Raw genomic sequence first — 22,794 nt, 5'->3', positions numbered from 1 at the left:
TACTGTCCACTGGGGTTGTGTGGCCTTTTCCTTCCATTCAGCGTGTTTGTGTGCCAAAAGTCCGTAGAGAATTGGTTCTTTGATAGATAGGATTGATAGGATTTAGGATTGATAGACTCCAAAAAAAAAATCCGAAGTTGATGGTTATCGGTTAGTGGTCGTTGCCAAGAAAATCGGCTTTGTTCCATTCTAGCCTACCCACCAAAACTGGGTGCTGAAATATACCGACGTTCTGTCGATTCTCTCGATTCGATTAAATTGCCTGTTGAGCTTCGGATCAGTTTTTGCTCGATTCGGATTCGATTCGGAAAATAAAAATTCTATGGCACAAAACAACTACAACAGCATGTCTCGGCCAAAAGGCATCCGCGGAAGCCGGCAGTTTAGTCATTCCATGACGATGACCAAGTTCAATGATTGACTGTATAACGAAGCGGTAGCGACGAGTGCGATAACATTGGCGCAGTTTTCAAGTCTCGTCATAGGCTGAAGGATTCTTACGAAGCCAAAGACAAACAGGCGATCATTTCAAATAACGACGATCATAAACAAGAACTTTTTGCACACATCGGAGAGGAAACAAACATGCCTTGTTTCAGAACGGAACTACGGAATTATATTATTCAATCCGCTTGTTTTTCACTTCGGATATTCACTCTCATTCTTGTTTTCGAACTGGACTTTCTTCAACTGAACTTATCGATGAAATTTGGGTTGATTTTCCGGCCAACTAACGAACGATCACTGTATGGGTGACACTTTTCTCGTTGCTTTAATGAAATCTAGCATGAATTTTAAATGATGCATGAAATCTTGCATCTGATAGCTTACACTTTTTACGTTCGAAAAAGGTCTGGCTCGAACGTATTCGTACGAAAACAAGAATATATTTTTCGAAATTGTTCTAGTCGACCCGTTCGAACGAAAGTCAGATACTGCCGCACGACGAACGCTGTATTTAATTCGTGTATCACGTATACGTTTGCATCTTTCGAATCTTCTACAACAAATTACTGATGAGGAGAATCTTCGAAAGCTATCAGCGCTTTCATTCATTTGGTTCCTCACTGTGCTGGCAACTCGCACCAGTCTTTCTCCTTCTCACTCAGATTTCGATCACGCTTGAGGTGTGATCGAACCCCAGAACATGCAACAGCAAGGTTTTTAAGTAAGGTAGGTATCTAAATGAATGCAGCGCGGGCCAATATCCCAACATTCTGGGTACTCTACCATATCCGCACTGGTATGAAGACTTGCCATATATTGCAGGCATCTTCTTAGTCGTAGCACACTTTGATACAGAGGGTTCCTCTTCTTCCGGGGTGTATATGTGTAGTGAATGTGTTTCGCATTATTTTCCATTCATTCTATTGTTGTATCGAGCTGTGTGTATATGTGTATTAAATCAACATTAGGTATGGATAATATCCGCTCGTTATGTTGCTATCACGCTCGCAAATGTGGTTTCATTTAATTCGATATTTGGGTATAAATTCTTCAGTCGCCTCTAGCCCTGAGAAGGGCCCTTGGGGAAAGAAACTCTACTCCATACTCCCCCTTTACTTGTCTTGAGAAAAACAATCCACTCCGGATCGACGCTCACGGGCAATGATGCTGCATCGAAGCCACCACCAAACAAGAAGCGGTATGAATTCAGGTCAGGACAGGTAATGAATTATAAAGACTTTAAACTTTTTCAGTTCATTCGTCTCTAGCCTTGAAAAAGACCCTTGGAAAACATTACTCTTCCAGCACGACACCTCCACCCTCATTGCCTGTACTCGATCCCTCGCCGTCCAACTCGTCCAGCAACGATTTTGTCCAGTCGGTATTCTCACGAAGAATGTGTGAATTCAAACTTATTTATACAGAAAAGAATGTATTAGTTACTCGTTATTGATGGTACGGGTAGGGTTAGCACACAAATCGACAGAACAAATGTATGGGAAAAAGGGAATTCATCCAGTTTTTATTCATTTAAACCGTATAGGGAACATGGAATCGTAATGTAGAACATATCAAACAAATCTTAGAGAATTTCCGATTCGATTGGTAAGCAAATCATCAGAATTCGTTCGCTGTGAAAATAGTTATTAACGTTAACTTCATTTCATAAAAACGTGGCATGTTTTCTGATTGAGCACCTGAAAGACGTAGTTGTACGTCAAATGATGCCGTGATTGTGTCTATTATCCGGCACACATAGTAATGATATTAAACACAGTCTGTCGGTGGTCTACAGTGTTAAGGATCTGAAGCTTCCCTCACAATCTTTACAGAGTGTTCAATAAGTTCGAATACAACTTTTCGTCGCTGTGTAGGTGCTGCATGTGCATGTGCATTGGTAATGGTGTTAGCTTTAGCCTCATATATAGGCTAACGCACGCGCACGGTGTCCACTTGCTGTCATTTGTTGTTTGTTTACCACGCACGATAAAGGAGTACCGTGAAGTCGTAGCAAAGTTGCTTGCGAGAGATGGGCAACCCAGCGATTGAAATCCCACGGGGTGAAGCGGAATTCCATCTATACCACCATCCGTTGGTACCGGGAGATGGGCTCGGCCATGGACCGTGCGAGATCCGAGCGGGCGCGTTCGGCGAGGACACAAACAGCCATCAAGGTGACGAGGGAGCAGGTTCGTCGAAAAATGAACCGCTCGATCCGGAATACCGTAGCTGACCTGGATGTGTCGATCGGGATTTCATCATGACGAAGGACTTGGGATACATGGGGTAACGAAGGCCAAAACGCAGAAAAGGCTGGACATAGCCAAGCTGATACTTTCGCGGCACGCAGGTCAGAAGTTGGTGTTTTCTGATGAGAAACTCTTTGTCTTGCAACAGCCGTACAATGTGTAAAAAAATTTCAAAAGTGTATTCGAACTTATTGAAAACCCTGTATATGCACGTAGGCTAACTAAAGGCATTATCAATAGAACCGCACAACAATGATCGACCAAAACTGTTGACAATTTTTCAGGGTTTTGAGCACGCTACGGAAAATCTACGATGTACGTTTGCCAAACAACTGTTTCATAGAATTGAAACGTCGTTACTTCTTAGTCAAGAGGATGGAACGTAAGCTAGAGTTATAAGACGCTGTACGGACAAAGATAGATCATAACAAGCGCAAGTTGTATATTCGCTAGTCTACCCCCGAAAAGAGCAAGAACAATGGAGCTTGAACCTGGTACCTACTGCTCTTTTCGTTATACAATCCCAATAAATCAGGGAAAAATTCGTATTGCCTCCGATGCGGCTGCTTCTTTCGGAGGTTCGTTCATCCTCTCGTTGTTTTCTTTCCTCCATCATTCTGTCGGTCGTACCATCTGTGCACTGCGGTGAGCAGAGGACTGAACACAACGATTGTCTCATAGCACTCCAGCGATCTTGCAAACCATGGGATACAATCTTGCTCGATTCTTGTTCATAGCGCTAGTCAACTGAACTAAATAGGTCAAACATAACTGTTAGATAAAAATGTCTGTTGTAAATATTTCTTCAAATATCAATTCAGTTGAATAATGCTTTTTTGTAACACTTTTCTCCCTTAAAATCATTCGTTGAAAAATGATTCGATCGCGGAACCCAAGCTTGGGCCTCTAAACAGAGCTGTGTATGATGGTCCTCCAGGGAGACGGAGGCTAGTGCAGGTCCTGTAAGCTACCCGTAAACATGAAACACACTAAAAAATCACAAGATAGGACAATCGAACTGAACCCTAGCAATGAACACGGAATAGAGATTGGAAACTCGGGACATGAAATTGTGAATCTTTCAACTTTCTTGCTAATATCCGAATCTTTCGGAAATATTGAGATCCCATAATTTCAACATGGTATCGCCGCAGGAGGTGTGCTGGAGAGGCTCGATACTGCGATCGTGTCAAGGTGGTTATTTACCAGAGTTACGGCAACACACACGAGCTGGGTACGGCTTTCATCGTGATGGGAGGGATTCAGAAACGGGTAATTGAGTGGTGGCCTATCAACGAAAGAATGTGCAGATTGAGGATGCGAGGTCACATCTTCAACATCAGCATCATCAACGGCCACAACCCCCATCTAGGTAGCACTGATCACAATCAAGAAGAAATCTACGCGCAGCTGGAGCTAGAACGTCATCGGTGATTTGAACGCTCAGGTCGACCAAGAGGGGGAGTTCAGAACGGCAAATTCATTTGCAGCGCCCATCTGCGGACCAACGAAAATGTCCTAAAACTTGTCGACTTCGCTGCCTTAAGAAAATGGACATACGTAGCAGTATTTTTCCAGCTTAGCGTCCAATACCGTTACACCTAGAGATCACCTCAGCAAACGAAAACACAAATTGACTGAAATTGCGGACTCTCAATGTTTCCGAATGAATTCGGATACTCGCAAGAAAGTAGAGAGACTTGCAGTTTCAAGTCTCAGGTTTCCATCTCTAGTTCGTGTTCTTCACCTGGGTCTAGTCCGATTGTCCTGTCCCAAATTTTTTGTGAATTTTCCTTTGCGCTTCATTTTTACGAATGGCTTCCAATGCCTGCCTGTGTGGCCCGAGGACCACCGTGCACAGTTCTGTTCAGAGTCCCCCGCTGGCACGAGGACAATGATCAGAACTGTTTGAGCCGCATCACCAAGTAAACAGACGCTCAGATAGGCCCCCTTCCCTGTTAGCATACGACCAAGATCCCACTGAGATTGGTGGGGTTCATCACGGTTAGTCGTACCCCAGTCGGCACCGCGAGGAGGTAGGGACAGGAGTTACTGAACAAGAAGTTAAAGGACCACGCATGGGATCTACCTTATGCCTGCGGGTACACGAAGTACCGATGGCACACTTTGTCCAGTCGTTTACCAACCAAAACAATCGTAAAACAGTTGAATATCGCCAAAACTATCATGTTTGATGCGATTCATACGATTCCGTGAGCGGAACAGCGTAGCCCGAGTGGCTCAAACGAAAAGTCGTAGGTGAACTTACAAACGTCAGCTTAATTGGAAAGCGTTGAGAAACATCAAAGCCCGATGCCGGTACCGCTCGTAGTACTATTCGAAGGATCCGTTTGCGAGCAGGCTTTCGTTCTTACCGAGCAAGCAAGCAACTAATCAGAACGTTGAAGCATAGTCTAGAGTCCAAAACTGGCGCTCGTAGATTGTATGAGCAGGTTCTGTTGAGGTTCCATGGATACCTACTAGGAATGCATTTCGGACAGCTTCCTGGTCAAACATTGAACTTAGCTACGGTACTAGAAAATGTTCCTGACTTTGAACTCTCTAAATCCTATTCTCTATTCTTTACTCTTTACTTTCTACTCTACTCTTTACATTCTACTCCCTACTCTATATTCCTCACCCTCTACTCTCAAGAACGATAGAAAAAAATCACTTAAAAACTCAATAAATGTGTGGTACACCTCTTCTTTAATGGCATGGTTCTCAGACGAACTTTTACCGTCTCAATGTAGTACTATTTGCTCATTTTATGTAGTACTTTGTAGAGATTCCTTATGCCAAATAACACGCCTTGAATGTATTCTAAGTGGCAAGCTCTGGAATACGCGTGATCACAGTGCAAATCGGAAGAAATTTCTTTGGCGAACTGGAAACGAACATAAACCACCGGCGAGATATATTTGAGGCTAACCACTCGACCACGGGAACACGATGTCTTAAGGCTGATTTAGACGATGCCAGTCAGTGCTCTAGTTGAAGTCTCCAGTGAACAGAGAACAGACACTCTGTTCAAGTTACTTGTACAAGTATCAAACAAGTAATTGGCCTCTAACTTAAACAGAGTGTTTGTTCTCTATTCACTGGATACTTCAACTAGAGCGCTGACTGGCATCGTCTAAATCAGCCTTTACTCCTACTCTCAGAAAATTCAGAAAAAAAATGGAGGTGGATTATGCTGTACTGTCCACGTTCAAAGAAAAACACTGTCCATGTATATTTTGAAACATTTTATTTGTAATCATCTAAATTTATTTCATTCAACAAATATTGTAGCAGCATAGAATATATCTTGAAAAAAAACATTTAGCATCCAGGTTTGTCCATGTCCATACGTCCCTTGTTGTAGTCTTGCATCTATATGAAATAGTTTTGTTACAATTCTGTAAATAATATACATGAAATGAATACTTACATCAAATATCAATTGTGTTGCTTCATCCTACGCTCCTCAGGATTCGCTGTTTTGCAGGCATCAACTTGCTGGATCAGGAACTCAAAACATTTCATGAAAAATAAATAAATTAAACAAAAATCAATAAACAATAACAACAAAACAAACAAAAAACAATAAACAGATAAATTAAACAACAATCTTCAACGAAGAAGTTCTATAAATGAATTGTATGCGATTTACTATCTAAACTAAATATAACAACCTAACAAACAATTGATAAAGCATAAAAAGTCTGACATGAAAATATAACATTAAACACAACAACAAAAATTGCAACGAAAAACCAAATAGTATACAAATAGCATAATACAACAACAATGAAAATAACAACTAAATATTGAAGAGAAACAAAGCATGAAACTAAACGGAAATGAAAACAATAAAATATTTAAAATATCAACTAAACTCATGACAAAAGCAAAGTACAATTTGCAACGTGGAATATATAACAAAAAACAGGATCAAACAACAACTCGCAACAACAACAAAAAATACACAAAACAATGCAACACAACAAACATTCACCACCTCATTTAGTTGATACAATTAATTTAAAATGAGTTAAAAACCGATTCCGCCACCTCGCCCACCATGAATAGCATGAATCGGAAACATAATCGGTTTATTAGGCTAACGCCTTTTTTAGCCTTCAATCGCTGGTTCTCTTGCCGAAGTTTCTCGTTCTCTGCCTTTATTTTCAAGAGATTTCTTTCAGCTTTTATCTTCAGCTTTTCCGAAATATTTCCTGGTTCCCAGTCAAATACATCTTCGTCATCATCCTCCAGATGCGCGTCACTGGGAACCAACTCCGGAGGAGTTATATCCTCGATCCTCTCTATATTAGAATCAATGAAGTTCGCATACGATACCTTGATATCACTTGGGACAAGCTGCGGCGATGATTCTTCTTCTATCCACATCCACCATCCACTGTAGTTGAAAAACCATATTTGATGTTTTTTCTCCATTTGTTGATCGCCTACATTTTCAACACCCTAGAAAAAAAATATTTGTTAGAACAGCTACACTTTCTGAAATGATTTTCCTTACCTTCTTCGAAGAACGATCCTTTTCCTTCCTAACTCCAGTCTCCTGACTGGCCCAAGAGCATATGGGAATCCTTGATATTGACGGAATTTTTGAAGTAACTGGTCCTCGCTCCATTTTGGCTTCTGGTGAGAATTATAGTTGCTTCTCTCATGTAACTATAATCCTCAGTGAGCAAAATCGTCGCATCAACAAAATGCTTGCTTCGATTGAAAATTAGAATTCGGATAAAGGATCCCGGCCTACTTTTGCATCGATTTTCATTATAACATTGTGTCGGTGACCGGAATAAATCGCCACAGTAAACAACTGCAACAGAAACAACCGCTTAGAAAAAGTGTAGTAGGCTAGAAATATTTGGCGCGGGAAAAACATCATGTGCCTCACATTTCTATTATAAATTTATTCTCTTGTTCTCGTTTTTCGAAATTTATTCTGAGGACAATGTAATGGGGACGAAGTCCCCATTTGGCGAGGATAAGGAATCGAGGCGGCCCATGCCGCCAAGATGACGCAATCCGAGTCCACCGCCGACCCGCCGTCGGAAGCGGCGGTGTCTCGCACGCAAACCTGGGATCCACTGATTGCCCGGTTAGTTTGAAACATAGGATACGATCCTTTAGCAATGTCCGACCGAGCTCTAGCGAGCGTCGGACGGTATACGTCTGCCCGGGGCGTTACGTTTGCCTGGGGCGATACGTTTGCCCGGTTAATTCTTGTTTTGAAATACAATACCGCGCCACAATATTTATAGCCTACTACACATTTTATAAGCGGTGGTTTCTGTTGCAGTCGTTTTCTGTGGCGATTTATTCCGGGAACCCATTGTGTCTTGTTTTATTGTTGTGTTTCGCGATATGATTTTCCACGCAGCTCGAGAATAACTTTCTCCCAGAAATTGTAAGTGAATTCTCATCGAAATATTGTTCAAACTGTTTTCAAACGTAGGACTACATTGAACAGAAATACATAGGGCGTACAGTTACTTTCCCAGGTTTGCGACCAACCTTGTTTTTTAAGAGAACAAATGAATCCAATACATACGACGCTTTACATTTTTCAGGTACACATGAAACTGCTCACCAAAGCCAACGGGTTCTTCAAGTGTGACAAGCAGCAATACGTTCGAAATGACGGATCAGCTCAAATCCAACTTGCTGGAACACCAGATCGATGTGGAGAAGATTTTCAACTGTGAGTTCTGTTCGAATACCTTCAAATCGAATGAAGATCTGAAGCGCCATCGCAGATCGCACACTGGTAAGCTAGGATTGGTCGACGCCCGCAAGGACACCTCGGGTAACTTCAAAACGTTTTTGTTTCAGGTGAACGCCCGTTCAAGTGTGACACCTGTCCAAAACCGTTTACCCAGCTTTCGAATCTACGTGCCCATACAAAGATTCACGAGAAGAAGTGAACCGCGTATGGGTGTAAAATTTGTCTGCTGGAGCTTGACTCGCTGGAAGCGCATAGTTTGCATCTCAAAACACATCAGTTCCAGCTTTTTGAGTTATGTAAAGAATTGAGACAATAGTTTGTGATTGGACGAAAGTGTCTCGATAAGAATCTTTGTTAACCCGTATCCGTACTATATACATATGCCAATATACACAAGTGTTATTAGATGTTTGAAACATGTACTATTGTGATCGTATTAGGGAAATAATTGTTGTTGTATATAACAACGCTAATACATGAAACAAGTTTTCTTCAATCGATCTTCAAAATTATAACATAATTTTATTAACGAAAAAAAAACACATAATAAATACATATTCGGCTAACCACTGTTGCATACATTTTTTTGTATTGGCAATCCATCGTAACGTTCTTTTCTCTATCGATATCGAACGGTTAAGACTAAAGGAGGATTCATATATTCAAAACATTTGGAAGGGTTACCAAGTTGTTCAACTTATCACAATCATTTATAGTTTCTCAAACAAAAAAGATTAGCACTGAGAACGCTATCGTAACATACCATATAACAGCATCTTTCGACAGCAAAACGATTGAATTATTGTTCTAACTTTTCATCATTATGTGATCAAACTCGAAATCCAATATCTGATTAAAATATGATGTACCGCAAAGTTGTTGAAAAAAACTACATTTTAAATACACTGTTGAAAAATCTCTTTCAAAAATTCTATTTCATATCAAAAACTTTTATCTCTCTTTTGCCTTTAAAATATTTTTAATACATTTTTATTGTAATACCTCTCCAAATTTAAAAAAAATTGCCGTGTAGAAGTCAACAAAATGGGGATTTGCTTTTAGGAATTGAAGAAATTTCGATACTTTGCGAAATTGTAATCATTTATGAAAAGTGGAATCTACTTGCGATGTTCGATTTTCGTACAAACATGAAAAACTAATAATAAGGATTTATCGTAGGAACTATGCCATTCCACAATCGTTTCCCAAATTCATTGCGACCGATCCCACTTCCTCGTAATTCACGTGCATAGGTAGTGCAACTCGTTATTCTGTCAAATAACAACCAACGTTTTGCTAGCTCTGACCATCTAATTTTTTTATCTCTATTTGAGAGGCTTTCAGACTCCTGACTGGTTTGCCTACGTATCGATGGCAGTAGACAGGCTTGGTTAGAAAAAAATCATTTCACATAAAATGGTTACATCAAAGTTGAACTTCAAAAGACAAGAAAATTAAACACATATAAAAACATTTTAGAAAATATTTTAACAAAATAAATTGCTGGACTAGAAGGCAATGATGTCCTCGGGCCATGGCTCCAGGCTATTGGAGAGGGAGCCGTGCCGCTAAAGATACCAAAATGGTGTTATTCCCCCTTTATCGTGGATGGGTAGGAACAAGGATCTTCTTGGCTGATCCATTGATCAGAGTCTGAACTTCAGACGTTAGATCCTGAAGAATAGTTCGGCACTTCTAAGTAGCAGAAAAGCACTGCTAGTCTCGTTGAATCGTCGTTCATTTCGTACATTCTCGCTGTGTCCATAGAGATTTCGTAGATCATCGTATTTCGGACAACCACACAAGAAGTGTTAGACGAAGTTGTGAAAAAAAGGTTCTCTGTTGATTCCGTGTGAGACCGAGCTATGACCGGTGCTCAGTCTGAACAGGACTCGTTGTTCTCTCATTCTTTTTACATCATCGAACTCGACAATCGACACCTTGGTTGAGGAATTGCCATCTCTGCAAACCACCTCTCGATCTAAAAGGTGCGAAAAGAATTGATGATCCACAACTTCACGTCGTCAAGTGACACCTACCGAGTGAAAAATGGTCCACTGTGATACCACTCTGACAGGGGACCTACATGATCCTAGTGTCGGGCAATAGGTACTTCCTGATGGCATGTACCCATGATAGTTAGGACCTGGCCGCACCGATAGCATCAATGGCACTCGTCGAATTGGAGACGATCAACAGCGGCTTGGAAGATGAAATTGTGGTTGCCTCGAAGATGCAAACCACCTTGGCTGACAAGACCTAGCAGCGAGTTTCTTGCTGTAAATCAGATTGTTATTACCATCGCTTACCCCGAATCCAACTCCTGATGATCCTTTTGAGCCGTTGCAGGATCGTTTTGTAAGAGCAGTTAGGTCCGTCTCCTTCCTACCGCTGGTTTTCGACGAGAATCTGGCAGTCCTGGATACGATCGCTGAGCCGATGATGAGGTCGAAATGAGGTTCTCCAATTTCAGTGCAGACAGAGGTAGCTGGTGTTGACGGTAGTATGCCGGAGACAGTCCTTAGTGCCTTGTTGTAGATGGGTGCCAGAGTGTTTGGGAGTTTGTCTCCAGCCAATCACGTCAGCTCGAAGCCATAGATGAGGCGGCTGCTTTTCAACAGATTCAACCAGATGACACACTTCTCCTTAACGGATGAAGCTATGTTTGTTGTCAAACAACACTCCAAGGATCATTAGTGTTTTTCGGTGAGGGATGTAGTTTTTGTATAGTCAGACCCTGGAGTCCTGCATATCACTATATGTCCGCTCTTCTGCACTGGAAGTCTAAATCCTCTTCCGGCAGCGCATCGGCTGATGGCAATGGTAGCTGCCTGTATCCTGATGCGTGGAATTATGTGGGTGTTACCCACTGTCATCAGTAGAATGTCGTCTGCGTAGACGAACACGAAGACCTGGTACAGACAGGGCGATTCCTAATCGGTACACGTCTCGACGGGTAAGCGGATGCCAGCGAAGAGAACGTAAGCGCAGCGAACTGAAAAGCGAATAGAGAGGAAAAAATATTGAGAAAAAGGGAAGGACAACGCTAGTCAGCGTTGAAAACTCGAAGAGTGCATGAGCACAGCCACCCCCTGAAGTAGTCGCCTAGATGTGGTCCCAGGGGGAATAAGGCATCGAGTAGAGGGCTTGGTTTTTGTGGGTGCGATCCCCACTCGACGTCTGGGTTAACCCTTCCCAGATAAGGCTGGAAGAGCGTTCCTCACCTCTATAAAAACTATCCAGACAATCCATGGCGACGAGAAGGAGAGTAATGGAAGGAACAGAACCTTGGGTTACTCATTTCTTTTCGTGGAAAACTCGGGGGCTGATGTTACCAATTTTGACCTCAAAGGTTCGGCGTGCGGCGAAGTTCTTGATGAAATTAAGTAGTTTACCGCCAGCGCCCAAACTCTCAGAGTTTTCAACATTAACGAAGCCATGTGTACCTTTTCTAGGTCCAGAGCTAGGGCTAGCTAGTGCTGACGATTTCTGTTTTCTTCTGCTATCACGTCTCTAGGGGTCACGAAGTAGTTGTTAGTGCCCATACTCGGTCGGAAGGCGAACTGCGATAGTTCGATTTTCTGTTTTCGGACAGAAAGGTTCCATTATCTTGAATGAGCACGAGGCCAACGAAATTGGGCAGTAACCTTTCACATTGTTTGCAGCTTCGGCTGAACTTAGGTATGAGCAGTGGCGTCGAATGTGGGGGGAGGGGTTGCGATGTTTGCGGATTCGGGGAAGTCGTGTGTGCCCCACAGATCGTTGAAGATGCTGAGAACGACGTTTTGTCCGAGCAGGGATAACTGTTTCAGCATCTTATAGCCGGTACTGTCAGGGCCTGTTGACTCACCTCTGGGATAACGTAAGGCGACGGAAAGATAATCGATGGTGAAGTTCCGTGTGAGAGGATTATTGGGCCGACTCACCGAGACCATTAAGTTGCTGGCCGAAGTGGTATCCGCTCCCTGTCGACGAATGAAATCCCCGAGCGTGTTCGAACTGTCTGCCAGATCGCTGAGGATTATACTGTCCACTGGGGTTGTGTGGCCTTTTCCTTCCATTCAGCGTGTTTGTGTGCCAAAAGTCCGTAGAGAATTGGTTCTTTGATAGATAGGATTGATAGGGTTTAGGATTGATAGACTCCAGAAAAAAAAATCCGAAGTTGATGGTTATCGGTTAGTGGTCGTTGCCAAGAAAATCGGCTTTGTTCCATTCTAGCCTACCCACCAAAACTGGGTGCTGAAATATACCGACGTTCTGTCGATTCTCTCGATTCGATTGAATTGCCTGTTGAGCTTCGGATCAGTTTTTGCTCGATTCATCGGAAAATAAAAATTCTATGGCACAAAACAACTACAACAGCATGTCTCGGCCAAAAGGCATCCGCGGAAGCCGGCAGTTTAGTCATTCCATGACGATGACCAAGTTCAATGATTGACTGTATAACGAAGCGGTAGCGACGAGTGCGATAACATTGGCGCAGTTTTCAAGTCTCGTCATAGGCTGAAGGATTCTTACGAAGCCAAAGACAAACAGGCGATCATTTCAAATAACGACGATCATAAACAAGAACTTTTTGCACACATCGGAGAGGAAACAAACATGCCTTGTTTCAGAACGGAACTACGGAATTATATTATTCAATCCGCTTGTTTTTCACTTCGGATATTCACTCTCATTCTTGTTTTCGAACTGGACTTTCTTCAACTGAACTTATCGATGAAATTTGGGTTGATTTTCCGGCCAACTAACGAACGATCACTGTATGGGTGACACTTTTCTCGTTGCTTTAATGAAATCTAGCATGAATTTTAAATGATGCATGAAATCTTGCATCTGATAGCTTACACTTTTTACGTTCGAAAAAGGTCTGGCTCGAACGTATTCGTACGAAAACAAGAATATATTTTTCGAAATTGTTCTAGTCGACCCGTTCGAACGAAAGTCAGATACTGCCGCACGACGAACGCTGTATTTAATTCGTGTATCACGTATACGTTTGCATCTTTCGAATCTTCTACAACAATTTACTGATGAGGAGAATCTTCGAAAGCTATCAGCGCTTTCATTCATTTGGTTCCTCACTGTGCTGGCAACTCGCACCAGTCTTTCTCCTTCTCACTCAGATTTCGATCACGCTTGAGGTGTGATCGAACCCCAGAACATGCAACAGCAAGGTTTTTAAGTAAGGTATGTATCTAAATGAATGCAGCGCGGGCCAATATCCCAACATTCTGGGTACTCTACCATATCCGCACTGGTATGAAGACTTGCCATATATTGCAGGCATCTTCTTAGTCGTAGCACACTTTGATACAGAGGGTTCCTCTTCTTCCGGGGTGTATATGTGTAGTGAATGTGTTTCGCATTATTTTCCATTCATTCTATTGTTGTATCGAGCTGTGTGTATATGTGTATTAAATCAACATTAGGTATGGATAATATCCGCTCGTTATGTTGCTATCACGCTCGCAAATGTGGTTTCATTTAATTCGATATTTGGGTATAAATTCTTCAGTCGCCTCTAGCCCTGAGAAGGGCCCTTGGGGAAAGAAACTCTACTCCATACTCCCCCTTTACTTGTCTTGAGAAAAACAATCCACTCCGGATCGACGCTCACGGGCAATGATGCTGCATCGAAGCCACCACCAAACAAGAAGCGGTATGAATTCAGGTCAGGACAGGTAATGAATTATAAAGACTTTAAACTTTTTCAGTTCATTCGTCTCTAGCCTTGAAAAAGACCCTTGGAAAACATTACTCTTCCAGCACGACACCTCCACCCTCATTGCCTGTACTCGATCCCTCGCCGTCCAACTCGTCCAGCAACGATTTTGTCCAGTCGGTATTCTCACGAAGAATGTGTGAATTCAAACTTATTTATACAGAAAAGAATGTATTAGTTACTCGTTATTGATGGTACGGGTAGGGTTAGCACACAAATCGACAGAACAAATGTATGGGAAAAAGGGAATTCGTCCAATTTTTATTCATTTAAACCGTATAGGGAACATGGAATCGTAATGTAGAACATATCAAACAAATCTTAGAGAATTTCCGATTCGATTGGTAAGCAAATCATCAGAATTCGTTCGCTGTGAAAATAGTTATTAACGTTAACTTCATTTCATAAAAACGTGGCATGTTTTCTGATTGGGCACCTGAAAGACGTAGTTGTACGTCAAATGATGCCGTAATTGTGTCTATTATCCGGCACACATCTTCTTCTTCTTCTTCTTCAATGGCACTAACGTTCCTAAGAGGAACTTCGCCGTCTCAACGTAGTATTACTTGCGTCATTTTTATTAGTACTTAGTTGAGATTTCTATGCCAAATAACACGCCTTGAATGCATTCTGAGTGGCAAGCTCTAGAATACGCGTGATCTCAGTGCAAGTCGGAGGAAATTTCTTTGACGAAAAATTCCCCCGACCAGAACGGGAATCGAACCCGAACACCCGGCATGTTAGTTATGACGCTAACCACTCGGCCACGGGACACATAGTAATGATATTAAACACAGTCTGTCGGTGGTCTACAGTGTTAAGGATCTGAAGCTTCCCTCACAATCTTTACAGAGTGTTCAATAAGTTCGAATACAACTTTTCGTCGCTGTGTAGGTGCTGCATGTGCATGTGCATTGGTAATGGTGTTAGCTTTTGCCTCATATATAGGCTAACGCACGCGCACGGTGTCGACTTGCTGTCATTTGTTATTTGTTTACCACGCACGATAAAGGAGTACCGTGAAGTCGTAGCAAAGTTGCTTGCGAGAGATGGGCAACCCAGCGATTGAAATCCCACGGGGTGAAGCGGAATTCCATCTATACCACCATCCGTCGGTAGCGGGAGATGGGCTCGGCCATGGACATTGCGAGATCCGAGCGGGCGCTTTCGTCGAGGGCACAAACAGCCATCAAGGTGACGAGGGAGCAGGTTCGTCGAAAAATGAACCGCTAGATCCGGAATACCGTAGCTGACCTGGATGTGTCGATCGGGATTTCATCATGACGAAGGACTTGGGATACATGGGGTAACGAAGGCCAAAACGCAGAAAAGGCTGGACATAGCCAAGCTGATACTTTCGCGGCACGCAGGTCAGAAGTTGGTGTTTTCTGATGAGAAACTCTTTGTCTTGCAACAGCCGTACAACGTGTAAAAAAAATTCGGTACCGGGAGATGGGCTCGGCCATGGCCATGTTATACAATCCCAATAAATCAGGAAAAAATTCGTATTGCCTCCGATGCGGCTGCTTCTTTCGGAGGTTCGTTCATCCTCTCGTTGTTTTCTTTCCTCCATCATTCTGTCGGTCGTACCATCTGTGCACTGCGGTGAGCAGAGGACTGAACACAACGATTGTCTCATAGCACTCCAGCGATCTTGCAAACCATGGGATACAATTCTGCTCGATTCTTGTTCATAGCGCTAGTCAACTGAACTAAATAGGTCAAAAATAACTGTTAGATAAAAATGTCTGTTGTAAATATTTCTTCAAATATCAATTCAGTTGAATAATGCTTTTTTGTAACACTGTTCTCCCTTAAAATCCTTCGTTGAAAAATGATTCGATCGCGGAACCCAAACTTGGGCCTCTAAACAGAGCTGTGTATGATGGTCCTCCAGGGAGACGGAGGCTAGTGAAGGTCCTGTAAGCTATCCGTAAACATGAAACACACTAAAAAATCACAAGATAGGACAATCGAACTAAACCCTAGCAATGAACACGGAATAGAGATTGGAAACTCGGGACATGAAATTGTGAATCTTTCAACTTTCTTGCTAATATCCGAATCTTTCGGAAATATTGAGATCCCATCATTTCAACATGGTATCGCCGCAGGAGGTGTGCTGGAGAGGCTCGATACTGCGATCGTGTCAAGGTGGTTATTTACCAGAGTTACGGCAACACACACGAGCTGGGTACGGCTTTCATCGTGATGGGAGGGATTCAGAAACGGGTAATTGAGTGGTGGCCTATCAACGAAAGAATGTGCAGATTGAGGATGCGAGGTCACATCTTCAACATCAGCATCATCAACGGCCACAACCCCCATCTAGGTAGCACTGATCACAATCAAGAAGAAATCTACGCGCAGCTGGAGCTAGAACGTCATCGGTGATTTGAACGCTCAGGTCGACCAAGAGGGGGAGTTCAGAACGGCAAATTCATTTGCAGCGCCCATCTGCGGACCAACGAAAATGTCCTAAAACTTGTCGACTTCGCTGCCTTAAGAACATGGACATACGTAGCAGTATTTTTCCAGCTTAGCGTCCAATACCGTTACACCTAGAGATCACCTCAGCAAACGAAAACACAAATTGACTGAAATTGCGGGCTCTCAATGTTTCCGAATGAATTCGGATACTCGCAAGAAAGTAGAGTGCAGTTTCAAGTCTCAGGTTTCCAATCTCTAGTTCGTGTTCTTCACCTGGGTCTAGTCCGATTGTCCTGTCCCAAATTTTTTGTGAATTTTCCTTTGCGCTTCATTTTTACGAATGGCTTCCAATGCCTGCCTGTGTGGCCCGAGGACCATCGTGCACAGTTCTGTTCATAGTCCCCCGCTGGCACGAGGACAATGATCAGAACCAGAGTTGCAAAATCTCACACTCACTTTACTGACAGCGCAAGATATTGAGACAACATCAAAATCAACCACCAATTCCCCTGCAGTTCATGACAAATGAACCAAACTTAATTCCATGCAACCGACACTCCTTCACGTGGAACATTTGGTTTTTGCATTATTCCCCACACTCATTCGTTCCACTGTCTCACTGAGAATTTACGCCCGAAATTTTCATACGCATCTTCGATCAGCTGACAGTGGAAGGGAACAAAATTCCATACAAGGAAATATCATCTCACTGACACCGCGTCAGACGTTTAAACGCGTGTTCGTGTGTGTTTTCCTAGTATGTTTCTAGCCCCGGTCCCATTTTTGTACCGCTTATTGCACACACATGGATGGGCAACGGCATATTCGAGTGCTGTGTTTATGGGTGTATGACCAACGAAAATTTCACCAGGACGCAATGAAAGGTGATATTTTCGGCTTGAGCATTCACTGACATCGAGAATGAACTGATATTTCTGTTGATGGAACGAAAACTATATCAAAACAAACGAGATGGTGAGCCAGCGGTCATAGGCACAGCGGCACCGCGATAGAAAGAAGTGAAGAATGTCGGTGGAGATATTTTGCACTGATAAAAATTGCTTTTCGATTTCAACATGTTCTTTCGAAATTTTGCATCCTTGATCAGAACTGTTTGAGCCGCATCACCAAGTAAACAGACGCTCAGATAGGCCCCCATCCCTGTTAGCATACGACCAAGATCCCACTGAGATTGGTGGGGTTCATCACGGTTAGTCGTACCCCAGTCGGCACCGCGAGGAGGTAGGGACATGAGTTACTGAACAAGAAGTTAAAGGACCACGCATGGGATCTACCTTATGCCTGCGGGTACACGAAGTACCGATGGCACACTTTGTCCAGTCGTTTACCAACCAAAACAATCGTAAAACAGTTGAATATCGCCAAAACTATCATGTTTGATGCGATTCATACGATTCCGTGAGCGGAACAGCGTAGCCCGAGTGGCTCAAACGAAAAGTCGTAGGTGAACTTACAAACGTCAGCTTAATTGGAAAGCGTTGAGAAACATCAAAGCCCGATGCCGGTACCGCTCGTAGTACTATTCGAAGGATCCGTTTGCAAGCAGGCTTTCGTTCTTACCGAGCAAGCAAGCAACTAATCAGAACGTTGAAGCATAGTCTAGAGTCCAAAACTGGCGCTCGTAGATTGTATGAGCAGGTTCTGTTGAGGTTCCATGGATACCTACTAGGAACATTTCGGACAGCTTCCTGGTCAAACATTGAACTTAGCCACGGTACTAGAAAATGTTCCTGACTTTGAACTCTCTAAATCCTATTCTCTATTCTCTACTCTTTACTTTCTACTCTACTCTTTACATTCTACTCCCTACTCTATATTCCTCACCCTCTACTCTCAAGAACGATAGAAAAAAATCACTTAAAAACTCAATAAATGTGTGGTACACCTCTTCTTTAATGGCATGGTTCTCAGAGGAACTTTTACCGTCTCAACGTAGTACTATTTGCCTCATTTTATGTAGTACTTTGTTGAGATTCCTTATGCCAAATAACACGCCTTGAATGTATTCAAAGTGGCAAGCTCTGGAATACGCGTGATCACAGTGCAAATCGGAAGAAATTTCTTTGACGAACTGGAAACGAACACGAACCACCGGCAAGATATATTTGAGACTAACCCCTCGGCCACGGGAACACGATGTCTTACTCCTACTCTCAGAAAATTCAGAAAAAAGTTGGAGGTGGATTATGCTGTACTGTCTACGTTCAAAGAAAAACACTGTCCATGTATATTTTGAAACATTTTATTTGTAATCATCTAAATTTATTTCATTCAACAAATATTGAAGCAGCATAGAATATATCTTGAGAAAAACATTTAGCATCCAGGTTTGTGCATGTCCATACGTCCCTTGTTGTAGTCTTGCATCTATATGAAATAGTTTTGTTACAATTTTGCAAATAGTATACATGAAATGAATACTTACATCAAATATCAATTGTGTTGCTTCATCCTACGCTCCTCAGTATTCGCTGTTTTGCAGGCATCAACTTGCTGGATCAGGAACTCAAAACATTTCATGAAAAAAATAAATTAAACAATAATCAATAAACAATAACAACAAAATAAACAAAAAACAATAAACAGATAAATTAAACAACAATCTTCAACGAAGAAGTTCTATAAGTGAATTGTATGCGATTTACTATCTAAACTAAATATAACAACCTAACAAACAATTGATAAAGCATAAAAAGTCTGACATGAAAATATAACATTAAACACAACAACAAAAATTGCTACGAAAACCCAATAGTATACAAATAGCATAACAATAAAAATAACAACTAAATATTGAAGAGAAACAAAGAATGAAACAAAACGGAAATGAGAACAATAAAATATTTAAAATATCAACTAAACTCATGACAAAAACAAAGTACAATTTGCAACGTGGAATATATAACAAAAAAACAGGATCAAACAACAACTCGCAACAACAAAAAAACAAACAAAAAATACACAAAACAATGCAACACAACAAACATTCACCACCTCATTTAGTTGATACAATTAAATTAAAATGAGTTAAAAACCGATTCCGCCACCTCGCCCACCATGAATAGCATGAATCGGAAACATAATCGGTTTATTAGGCTAACGCCTTTTTTAGCCTTCAATCGCTGGTTCTCTTGCCGAAGTTTCTCGTTCTCTGCCTTCGTTTTCAAGAGATCTCTTTCCGCTTTTATCTTCATAAAAATTGGATAGTCGATCTCCGAAATATTTCCTGGTTCCCAGTCACATACATCTTCGTCATCATCCTCCAGATGCGCGTCACTGGGAACCAACTCCGGAGAAGTTATATCCTCGATCCTCTCTATATTAGAATCAATGAAGTTCGCATACGATACCTTGATATCACTTGGGACAAGCTGCGGCGATGTTTCTTCTTCAATCCACATCCACCATCCACTGTAGTTGAAAAACCATATTTGGTGTTTTTTCTCCATTTGTTGATCGCCTACATTTTCAACACCCTAGAAAAAAAGATTTGTTAGAACAGCTACACTTTCTGAAATGATTTTCCTTACCTTCTTCGAGGTACGATCCTTTTCCTTCTTAACTCCAGTCTCCTGACTGGCCCAAGAGCATATGGGAATCCTTGATATTGATGGAATTCTTGAAATAAGTGGTCCTCGCTCCATTTTGGCTTCTGGTGAGAATTATAATTGCTTCTCTCATGTAACTATAATCCTCAGTGAGAAAAATCGTCGCATCAACAAAATGCCTGCTTCGATTGGAAGTTAAAATTCGGAAAACGGATCCCGGCCTACTTTTGCAACGATTTTCATTCTGACATTGTGTCTTGTTTTATTGTTGTGTTTCGCGATATGATTTTTCACGCAGCTCGAGAATAACTTTCTCCCAGAAATTGTAAGTGAATTCTCATCGAAATATTATTCAAACTGTTTTCAAACGTAGGACTAAATTGAACAGAAATACATAGGGCGTACAGTTACTTTCCTAGGTTTGCAACCAACCTTGTTTTTAAGGAGAACAAATGAATCCAATACATATGACGCTCAACATTTTTCAGGTACACATGAAACTGCACACCAAAGCCAACGGGTTCTTCAAGTGTGACAAGTGCAGCAATACGTTCGAAATGACGGATCAGCTCAAATCCCACTTGCTGGAACACCCGATCGATGTGGAGAAGGTTTTCAACTGCGAGTTCTGCTCGAACACCTTCAAATCGAAGGAAGCAGATCGCACACTGGTAAGCTAGGATAGCTCGGGTAACTTCCAAACGTTTTTGTTTCAGGTGAACGCCTGAAACGCCGTTCAAGTGTGACACCTGTCCGTAAGCGTTCAACCAGCTTTCGAATCTACATGCCCATACAAAGATTCACCAGTTATGTAAAGAAATGAGACAATAGTTAATGATTGGTCGAAATTGTCTCGATAAGAATCTGTGTTAACACGTATCCGTACTATATACATATACCAATACGCACAAGTGTTTTTAGATGTTCGAAACATGTACTATTGTGATCGTATTAGCGAAATAAATGTTGTACATAATAACGATAATACATAAAACAAGTTTTCTTCCAACGATTTAATTATAACAAAATTTTATTATCGAAAAAAAACTCATATTAAATACATATTCGGCTAACCACTATTGCATACAAAAGTTCAACTTTTTGTATGTACAACATTTTTTGGTATCGGCTAGCCAGCGTAACGTTCTTTTCTCTATCGATATCGAACGGTTAAGACTAGATGATTCATAGATTCAAAACATTTGGCTGGTCAACCTTTTCCAACTTATCACAATTATTTATAGTTTGTCAAACAAAATAGATTAGCATTGAAATCCCACCTGAGAACGCTATCGTAACACACCACATAACAGCATTTTTCGATAGGAAAACGCACGATTAAATTGTTGTTCAAAAATGACCGATGGCTGACTGGATTCAGTTCGACTAATCGAGCTTACTGCTGCCAGCAGCAGCAGCACATTCCAACACCGTATTGGAAGCAGAATGGTCTGCATCGTTGGGTTGAACGCTGGGATCGCCTGCACTAATCGAGGTATTAAATCGTTGTAAGTTGACGTTTCTTATGCACTGCATTTTGAATTGGTAGTGTTCGTCTATTTTCGCCTTACACTCATCGCATATGAACGCCTTGCACTGGGGTGTTGAAATAATCTATACATGCAAGGAATTTGATTGATAAGAAATTATAATATGACCCTATTCGGAATTGTTTTACCTTTAACGTAGTGCACTCATAAATCTTAGCCGATATTTGTTGGTCAATCTTGTTCAACTGATTCCCTCGAATTTTGCACAGCCTGCATGCATTGTAGATTCGTGGACAGCTGTAATTATCGAGGGTTCATTTGTTTTGAATTCTGTTTTAATTTGTTCTGCAGTTTTACGAAAATTAGACAGTCCTTGTGAAATTCACATAACCTGGAAGTGTTGGGATGCAGACACAATTCTCGCCAAGCAAACTTTATCAAAACTTTGATAGATAAAAAAGGTTTATTTCAAAGTATAACTCATAATTGACTCAGATAATTAATTGGATTATTAGAATACGTTTCGTTTTGCTGAAACATTTATCCGAATTCTTCACTTATCTATTGCGATGTTGTATCTTGCCAGATTATTTTTGTGAATATGAATGCCAGAAATTATGTTTTATTTACTTCCGATACCTACATGGAATTTGTATCCTGCACCATATTTGGCCGTGAATATTCCTTTTATCTATTAATTATGTAAATTTTATGTTCTTTGTTTCAGAAAACCACTTCTTGCACAAACACTCGCTAGTGATATGATTTTCCTAGGTACTGATTTGACACTCCGTGTTGTTTACATTCCGTTACGAGTTCTGATTGTATTTTGACATATACTCGTGAATTATTTGGTCCCGTATTCGCGTTGACGGCGGAATGGTGTCGACATCTGGATACAATATTAGTTTGTATGAGGTCAACTATTCTCTATCAGATTAGTCGACCCTAAGGCAGTTTTAAATTGCTAAAATTTGAATGAAATTTTTTTCTTTGCGTTATTTGCCTTCTATAAGTACGCTGTTCTGACCCCAATTTAAACTATTTTCTATCAATTTTCAGATATTCTCACCAAAACTTGCCATTATAATACAAAATTATCTTTAAACACAATTTGTGTATGATATTTTTTTACTACTTTTTT

At 41.4% G+C, this 22,794-nt stretch overlaps 1 protein-coding gene and 1 long non-coding RNA gene across 3 annotated transcripts; both read right to left on the bottom strand.

Moving 5' to 3' along the window:
- Nucleotides 1-5,979: 5,979 nt before the first annotated feature.
- LOC129771181 (uncharacterized) lies at nt 5,980-11,431 on the bottom strand. Its single transcript, XR_008742300.1, has 4 exons — nt 10,476-11,431; nt 7,222-10,417; nt 6,130-7,166; nt 5,980-6,071 (listed from the first exon to the last, which is right to left on the bottom strand). It is a non-coding gene; the product is annotated as an uncharacterized LOC129771181 (long non-coding RNA).
- A 7,430-nt stretch (nt 11,432-18,861) lies between these two features.
- LOC129771174 (uncharacterized) lies at nt 18,862-21,542 on the bottom strand. 2 transcript variants are annotated; one of them, XR_008742299.1, is made up of 4 exons: nt 20,593-21,542; nt 20,143-20,535; nt 19,038-20,088; nt 18,862-18,979 (listed from the first exon to the last, which is right to left on the bottom strand). XR_008742299.1 is itself a non-coding variant. In XM_055774588.1 (3 exons), exons 1-2 carry the CDS (start codon nt 20,254-20,256, stop codon nt 19,630-19,632), a joined length of 573 nt encoding a protein of 190 aa, XP_055630563.1. In that variant the 5' UTR covers nt 20,257-21,542; the 3' UTR covers nt 18,862-18,979; nt 19,038-19,629. The 2 variants fall into 2 exon arrangements, 1 of the variants encoding a protein (XP_055630563.1); XM_055774588.1 differs by having other exon boundaries at nt 20,143-21,542.
- Nucleotides 21,543-22,794: the final 1,252 nt, after the last annotated feature.

This window comes from Toxorhynchites rutilus, chromosome 2 (assembly GCF_029784135.1).
Source record: "Toxorhynchites rutilus septentrionalis strain SRP chromosome 2, ASM2978413v1, whole genome shotgun sequence".
Lineage (NCBI taxonomy): Eukaryota > Metazoa > Arthropoda > Insecta > Diptera > Culicidae > Toxorhynchites > Toxorhynchites rutilus.
This window is presented reverse-complemented; position numbering and strand designations above follow the sequence as displayed.

What these genes read in the sequence shown, in the direction of transcription:
- LOC129771174 (XM_055774588.1), bottom strand. Translation starts at nt 20,256, where the DNA reads ATGGAGCGAGGACCACTTATTTCAAGAATTCCATCAATATCAAGGATT. An exon ending in AGGATCGTACCTCGAAGAAG is followed by an intron (nt 20,089 to 20,142) that starts GTAAGGAAAATC and finishes CTTTTTTTCTAG; the next exon opens with GGTGTTGAAAATGTAGGCGA.